General features: G+C 51.2%; 1 protein-coding gene across 2 annotated transcripts in view; it reads right to left on the bottom strand.

The window, feature by feature from the left end:
- Window positions 1-1,037: 1,037 nt before the first annotated feature.
- FXR2 (FMR1 autosomal homolog 2) overlaps window positions 1,038-8,404 on the bottom strand; it is a 32,636-nt gene continuing 25,269 nt past the window's right edge. For both annotated transcript variants that reach the window (XM_081835688.1, XM_081835689.1), the window contains 5 exons: window positions 7,488-7,700; window positions 5,771-5,971; window positions 4,135-4,230; window positions 3,911-4,017; window positions 1,038-2,492 (listed from right to left, as the gene is read on the bottom strand). In XM_081835688.1, coding sequence (XP_081691814.1) covers window positions 2,394-2,492; window positions 3,911-4,017; window positions 4,135-4,230; window positions 5,771-5,971; window positions 7,488-7,700 — 716 coding nt within the window. In that variant the 3' untranslated portion in view covers window positions 1,038-2,393. The remainder of the gene's footprint in view (window positions 2,493-3,910; window positions 4,018-4,134; window positions 4,231-5,770; window positions 5,972-7,487; window positions 7,701-8,404) is intronic.

Raw genomic sequence — 8,404 nt, 5'->3', positions numbered from 1 at the left:
GACTTACCTGTGGAAGGGTGGGGGGGGGGAGAAAGGGTGCTGGTAGACTTGCAGGCCAGAAGGCTGATCGCCCAAGAATGGATGCTTTTGAATTCTGGTGCCGGAGGAGACTCTTCAAATGAGATTCAGGTGAAGCATTAGGGCGGAGTCAGCAAACTTTTTCAGCAGGGGGCCGGTCTACTGTGCCTCAGACCTTGTGGGGGGGCAGACTATATTTTGGGGAAAAAAAGAACGAATTCCTATGCCCCACAAATAACCCAGAGATGCATTTGAAATAAAAGCACACATTCTACTCATGTAAAAACATGCCGATTCCTGGACTGTCCGCGGGCCGGATTGAGGTGATTGGGCCGGATCCGGCCCCCAGACCTTAGTTTGCCTACCCATGCATTAGGACAAACTTTCAGACAGCAAGAGCCTTTTGGTGGGCTCTCCATCAGGGATTCTTCCAACTCTGCTTTTCTAAGGCACTGGCAGGTGCAATTTGAGCCCGCAAGAGTGTCAGTTTTGGGACACCAACCAGGGAAAAGCACCCCAGGAAAGGCAGAGAGACTAGATGAAGGAACGTCTCCAAGGGTTGCACAAAAGCAGCCCATCCTGGCTTGTGTGTCAGACTAGGACCCGGAAGGTCCGGGTTCGAATTCTGCCCCTCAGCCAGGAAGCTCCAAGTGGATGACTGCCTGCCTCGTGTGATTGTTGTCTATATTTCTATGATCATATGATCCTTTCCAATTCTACGATTTTGAACGTCAGTCATGGGGCCCTCCTTCCCAGACAGCGCTCGTTCTAGAAACCACCAAATTTGGTCCTTCCGCAGGTAAGCTGTTACGTTAGCCAGACTTCTCGTCCACCTAGCTTGAAGAACAGCCTCTGTCCCTCAAATATCCACTTGTAAGGAACGCCAGGAGCCGCTGGGCATGAGCAGGATGAAGGCTGGGCCGGGACCCCTTCCAAACACTCCCCCCCCCCAATCTCACCCCCATCTCCCCATTCTGTGTGCAGAGGCTGTAGACGCCGGACAAAACTGCACCACCAACTTTGGCAAGACTCGTCGCATTTTATTGAAGGCCTGAGCAGCAGGAGTCACCGGCCGAGGGGGGCTTCGTTCTCCGTAAGCCGCCCCCCACCGGGCAGAGAGAGAAGAGAGACAGAGAGAACATGGCAGGCAGGACAGAAAGCAACCTTGGTATTTAGGCGTTGTTTTTTTTTTCAAGAGTTGGGTTTTTTATTCTCTTTTTAAATACTGTACAGTGAAAAATAAATAGTCTCAACCGTCACAGATCAAATCCCCCCTTTTCCCCCCACACACAAACACACAAACTCAAGGCAAGCCGCGCCAGGAGCGACGTTGCCATGTCAGCTTGCGCCCTAAAAGCCTGGCGTTTTCCTCTCTTTTTGCTGTTTTCTTCCACAGTGTTTTTAGAATCAAAGGGGGAGGAATTGAGAAAAGGATTACTGGTCTGGGGTGGGCCTACAAAGCAGGTGCCTCGCGTCTCCCGTTTCTCCCTAGCAGAGCACCGCCTCGCCCGTCTCCTGGTTTGCAGAAGAGGGTCCTACCTCTCCGTGGCCAGAACCCCCCCTTTGGGGTGGGGAAAGGGGCACACAGCCCAAAACAACCTCAGGACCCCTCTGTGTGCCCTGGGCGGGTCAGCCTTCCTGCTTCGCTCTCCCGGACGTGACCTCGCCTTTGATTTTTCACTAGTCAAAGAGGAAAGGGAACAAAAAAACAAACACAAGGGCACTCTTGTGCTCTTGCGGTGTGTGTTGTGTGTGTCTGTGTGTGTGTCTGCATCAGAAGGCACAGGTTTCTCTCCCCCCTCTCCTTTCTCCAGTTTTGAAAAGCCAGTTTTTTTTTTATTTTCTCTCTTCACATTTGTTTCTAAACAGAAAAAGAACTCTTATAAGTCACCAAAAACAGATGCATGTTAAGTCATAGTAGTTTTTCCCCCTACACTGTGTGCGCCTCTAAGAAAAGGGAGGGGGGTTACGAGCTCAGGTAGCGTCAGAGATTCCCCCCCCCCCCCTTGACATAACAAGAGGGCAGAAAAGAAAAGAGAGGGGTTTTGTTTTGAATTTTTCACTGCCCTGTCTGGCTGCCACTGCTGAAAGCTTAACCAGGATGTGTTAAGAGCTGTGGTATAGAAGAGTATCCCATCTTTGGCAAGCTTTTAACGAGCGCTAGATCATCATTACCTTGGGATTCGGGTCGATTTGTTTCGTTTCGTTGTTGTTTTTTTAATAATGGTTTTGTTCTTAAACAAGAGACTGGTGTGGTGTTTATTTCGTTTTCTCTTTAAGATGTTGCAAGCAGGTGGAAAGTAGGGATCGTTTTCGTTTCAGAGGAGGGTTCGGCCGGCTGCGACATGGGGCAGGGGCCCCGCACACATGCGAGCTTAGGACACGCCGTTCACCAGGGCAGCCACCTCCTCGCTGGCGGCGGCATGCTCGCCGTTCTCCGTGGGGCCGTTGACAACCTTGCTGGTGGTCTCAACCTGGAAGAGAAGCCACAAAACGCAAACCAGTGACCCCCTTAGCAAGCCCAGCAAACTTGAGAGAGGCATGGCTGCAGCCGGCCTAAATCGGTTTATCCTTTCCAGCAAGAAATACAGTGGTACCTTGGGTTACAGACGCTTCAGGTTACATTCACTTCAGGTTACAGACTCCGCTAACCCAGGGCAGCTGTTTATCAGCTCCACCTGGTACGCAGGCTAAGACCCTACCAGAGTGGCGCATGCTCTAGTTATCTCCCGCTTGGACTACTGCAATGTGCTCTACGTGGGGCTACCTTTGAAGGTGAACCGGAAACTACAATTAATCCAGAATGCGGCAGCTAGACTGGTGACTGGGACAACATAACACCGGTCCTGAGAGATCTGCATTGGCTCCCAGGACGTTTCTGAGCACAATTCAAACTGTTGGTGCTGACCTTTCAAGCCCTAAACGGCCTCAAAGGCCCAGTAGATCTGAAGGAGCGTCTCCACCTCCATCGTTCAGGCTGGACACTGAGGTCCAGCTCCGAGGGCCTTCTGGCGGTTCCCTCATTGCGAGAAGTGAGATTGCAGGGAACCAGGCAGAGGGCCTTCTCGGTAGTGGCGCCCACCCTGTGGAACACCCTCCCTTCAGATATGAAGGAAATAAGCAGCTATCCTAGCTTTAGAAGACATCTGAAGGCGGCCCTGTTCATGGAAGTTTTTAATATTTAACGCTGTACTGTTTTTATCACTTGATTAGCAGCCGCGCAGAGTGGCTGGGGAGACTCAGCCAGATGGGCGGGGTATAAATAATAAATTATTAGTATTAGTATTAGTATTAGTAGTAGTAGTATTAACTTTTCAGGTTAAGTACAGTTTCAGGTTAAGAATGGACCTCCGGAACGAATTAAGTTCTTCACCTGAGGTACCACTGTAGTATCTTTATATTTCTTTCATGGTGACAATTTTTCTTCAGCTACGGTGTTTATTTCTTGGACGGAAAAAATGTTACTTGAACAGCTGCTGAAACCTTACTTAAAAATAAAAAAATAAAGCAAAACGACTATTTTTTTTTTAACACGTTTAAAATAAACTTCCCCCAAAATGGAGGAAGTTCCTCACTTCTCAACCATCTTCTTCCACACTCCGTCTAAAAAGGACATTATTGCACCTGATCAGAACCTCACAGAGGCATCAAGATGGCGCAGCCTCAATATGCAAAATCCAGTTTCACCATCACAGGCTTCCCAGTCTGGACTGAGAAGCAGGATCACAGCAGCCTGACCAGCCCGAGGGCAGCTGCGGCAACAAGCCTGAATTGGTTTCTCTGGCTCCCCGCACCCCAAATATTACAAAGAAAAACCTCTTGCTGTTTTTCTCAGAAGCTGCCACGTCTTTGTTCCAGGTGCCCCAAATTGTGGGAAACGGCCTTTGCTTACCTTCTGCTTGGGTGCATTGTCCTCCGACGACTTCTCTCGGCTCTCTTTGCGCGGTGGGTGCTGACGGCTCTGAGACTCTGCTCGGGAAATGTAATCGGCTACGGTGACTGTTGGCGATGGGGAAGGAGGGGGGAAAAAGACACAGGGTCACGCACGGTAAAGCCCAAGCAGGTGATGGCGCAGAACCTTCCCCAAAGGAAGAGAGGAAGGCCGAACGGCGATACCTTGCTGGCGGTCCCGGCTGATGGAGCCGTCCACACGGTTGCCGCGGTTGCGCCGGCGCCTGCTTCGGTTCCGTCTCTGCGGTTTAGACTCTTCCTCTGGCGGAGAGAAAAGGCAGGGTGGACTCAGGAGGGATAGGAAGGCTGCCTGTCAACCTGAGTGACTCCCAAGATTTGTCATTCCTGAACTGCGGTGGTTAGACTAGATGGCCACTGGCAGCCCCTTCCATCTCCACAGTTCTGCTATACTATTACAGTGGTACCTCGGGATAAGAACTTAATTCGTTCCGGAGGTCCGTTCTTAACTTGAAACTGTTCTTAACCTGAAGCACCACTTTAGCTAATGGGGCCTCCTGCTGCTGCCGCGTCACCGGAGCACAATTTCTGTTCTCATCCTGAAACAAAGTTCTTAACCTGAAGCACTATTTCTGGGTTAGCGGAGTCTGTAACAGGAAGCGTCTGTAACCAGAAGCGTCTGTAACCCGAGGTACCACTGTACAGTGGAACCTCAGTCATCGAATGCTTTGGCTTTCGAACGCAGACAACCTGGAAGTGAATGCTTCCATTTTCAAACGCGCCTTGGAAGTCAAATGGCTTCCAAGGTCCGTTCCTCCATTTTTTCAATGGATTTTGTGCCTTGGTTGTTTATTGTTTCGGAAGCTGAACGGTCTTCTGGAACAGATTACGTTTGACAACTGAGGTTCCACTGTACAGTGGTACCTCGGGTTACAGACGCTTCAGGTTACAGACTCCACTAACACAGAAATAGTACCTCAGGTTAAGAACTTTGCTTCAGGATGCGAACAGAAACCGCATGGTGGCAGCGGGAGGCCCCATTAGCTAAAGTGGTACCTCAGGTTAAGAACAGTTTCAGGTTAAGAACGGACCTCCAGAACGAATTAAGTTCTTAACCCAAGGTTCCACTGTATTCTCTTTCCTGGGTAGTCACAGTCAGCTGAGATCCCATCAGCTTACATTAATATTAATGAAATGTTATTATTTTGTTAATAATAAAAATAACTCTCCCTTTGCCCTAAGGTCCCTGGGTGGTTACAGCATCGAAACACGGACAATATTAAAAACAGTTCACAAAGACTTATGATCACAAAAACAAGGTGGGTCTTAAAAATATACCCCCTCAAGTGTCAAAGGTCAGGATAAGGATTTATGATTCTTTCGTCTCATTGACAACGGCACTCAACTGGCCAAACGTGAGCAGAATCAGACCCTCAGTTCCAGCCACCACAGGTGCAACTTTAAAAGCAAAGTAGGCACCCTGAGCAGATTTATTTATTTACAAAGATATTTCTCTATTGCTGTGTTGTAAAAATGTGCTTATAGCCATTTATCTCATAAAATTTGTACGCCTCTTGGTTGTAAAAAACAATAACAACCTTAAAAGCGGCTTACAAAAAGATAAAACAAGATAAAAAAAAATATTGCAGCCATACTTCAGAACAGGGATAGGAAAGTTTTCAGCAGGTGTTTAGAAGCTGGCAGGGAAGGCAGGGAGGGGCGACCAGAACCATGTTAGACTGACCCCCTCCACCAAGAAAAAGAGCCCATGAGCCCCATCTTCCACATCTCCTAGCTCTTCCTGATCCCCACAACCTACGGCTGGGAATGGGCCTCCACTCACCCAGGCCGTTCTCGTTGACAGACATGTTGTCCGACTCCAGGCCTCCGTCCATCATGGTGGCGTCTTCGTCAGTGCGGCGCCGGCGGGACCGACGCCGGCGGTTGCTGATGGGCTGCGACTCGCTGGCGTCCGTGTCTGCGGTCTGGTCAGTTTCGGTGTTGTCCAGCAGGCTGTAAGGGTTGCTGTCGGGGTCTTTCAATACTGTAGAGGGAAGACGCCGCTCGTCAACTGTCTTTGTTGCGCAAGGTGGCAGGGAGGTCAAAACTTGATGCCCGCCCCCTCAGCCCGCCTTCCTGAGGCTGGAGAAGCGAGGTACCAGGCTTAGTGGAAGAGGTGCAAGGCTATGGGGGAGGGTCCTAGACATAGCTGTCAACCGTCCCTTATTTGGTGGGACAGTCCCTTATCCCAGGGCCATGTCCCGCTGCTGTCCCTTATTGATCGATGTTCCTTAAATTTCCCGGGTTTCAAAGGAAGCAGCTCCTCTCCCTCCCTCCCTGCTGGCCAGGGAGGAGGGAGGCTCCAACTGTGTTGCTTGGCTGCCCGGCCCGGCCCCCTCCGGCTTCCTCTCATAAGCCTTGGCCCCCGGGAACCCCTTCCCACTGGGACTGGCGGGAGCCTCGGGCCCTTCCGCCGCCACCCTCCTCGCGGCCGCCGAACTGAGCGTCTCTGCCTGGGGCCTCCCCTCTGCCTGTCACCGCCGCTCCCGCTAGGCCGTACTGCGGCTGTGCCGCCAAAGGACCCGAATGAGATGGGCAGCCTGGCATGGTCTATAAATTGATGAGGAGCCTTGAGAGGAGAGCGAGGGCAACCATAGAGAAAGCAGTTCAGAGAGAGGAGGAAGAGGAGGAGGCAGAGGTGTGGGCAGGTGTTCCAAGGGCTACAATGGAAGGACCGCAAACGCTTCTCCCATAGATTTGTAGTGGTAGACTAGCATAGATGGTCTGATCTGCGGGTTTACTTTGGGTGCTATTCCTCCCCCTTCCTCCCGCCCCACCTGATGGAATTGAGAGCTGCACATGGAGCACGAGAGAAAAGATACAGAACTGCAGCAGCATCTTCATAGCTTGGACTTAGTTTTGCGCGAAAAGTGATTGCTGCTTGTAGTTATTTAATTGCAGTGTTTCATCGGCTGGTGTCTTGAGCAGCAACCTCTGGAAACGAAGGGCTAAAAACCGGCGCTGCTCTCCCAAATTATCTGGTCCCTTTTAACTGGTTGACTAAAATCCCTTATTTTGGCTACTGGTCCCTTATTTTCAAGGCTGCTGGTCCCTTGTTTTCAAATCTGTAAGTTGACAGCTATGGTCCTAGAGGCCTCCCAGCTCCTTCAAAATGCGAAATAGGCTTTGGGTCGGAGGCTGGAGGACTCGAGGACCCTGTCAGAGGGTCCTCACGCTGCCTTCCCAAAGCCTTGCTCACCTGGCTTGGGGGGGGGGCAGTGTTAGGGCATCAAATGTTCCAAAAAGGCCTAGAAGGCTACCACGTTAGACCACCCTGTCCTAGGCCTTTGTCCTATAAAATCCAGAGCTCAGCAGCCACTGATGGGAGGGGAGGTGTCTTTAGGCTGTTCACCCACCAAGTCACAGTAATGCTTGAATCCAGCTGGCCACCCAGCCCAGGAACATCCTGCTCAGGGTTTGGGACACAAGAGTGATGGAGCGCCCCCCCCCCCCACTTTCTGGCTGCGGGGATCCTAAAAAGGCTTCTGGTTCTTTCGTACCTGAACTGATGGAAGAGCTGTTGTACTTGCTGCTGCCTCCTCCACTGCTGCTACTTCCGCGAGGCGCCGGAGCGGGGCCCCGCCCCCGCCCCACCCCTGGCCGTCTGCGGTTGTCCTCCGGGCGGGAGTCACGGTCGCTGAGCGGCGGGCACTCGTAGTCCTCTCTCTTTTCCGACTCCGTTTCCGAAGCGTTGGACACGTCCGAGTTGGTAGCTAGGGAGACGAGGCGAGGAAAGAGGGAGCGCAAGTGGGAACTTAAGTGGCGGGGCTTAGAGCAGGGGCTCCGGCAAGCTGCTCTCAGCAGACACCCCACCCCTTTTAGAGTCTGGTGAACGTGTGCAGCAGGGGGAAAGACTGCTGGCGGCCTAAATCGGTTTATCATTTCCAGAAATACAGTGGTACCTCAGGTTACAGACGCTTCAGGAGACTGCTTGCCTCCAGGCAGGAGGTCGCACTCACCGTTTCATTTAGCAAAACCTCTAACTCAGGCTTTCTCAACCTGTGGGTCCCCAGATGTTGTTGAACTACAACTCCCATCACCCCTAGCTAGCAAGGCCAGAGCTCAGGGATGATGGGAGTTGTAGTCCAACAACATCTGGGGACCCACACTTTGAGAAAGGCTGCTCTAACTGCTTTACAAGACTCTAAAAGTATTAAATGTCGAAATATCCTAAATACCGTAAAATTTCCACAAATGGAGATCAACATGCAGCAAATTTGCCACAGCAAGCAGGATAAATGCTCCTAATCTTCAACATAGGCAAATGAGTTTTTAATAGTAAAGGTAAAGGACCCCTGACAGTTAAGTTCAGTCGCAGACGACTGTGGGGTTGCGGCGCTCATCTCGCTTTACTGACCGAGGGAGCCGGCATACAGCTTCCGGGTCATGTGGCCAGCATGACTATGCCACTTCTGGC

The sequence above is a fragment of the Podarcis erhardii genome, assembly GCF_964252035.2.
Source record: "Podarcis erhardii genome assembly, chromosome: 13".
NCBI classification, from domain to species: Eukaryota; Metazoa; Chordata; class Lepidosauria; order Squamata; family Lacertidae; genus Podarcis; species Podarcis erhardii.
Note: the sequence above shows the minus strand (reverse complement) of the source record. Positions and strands in the feature narration are given on the sequence as shown.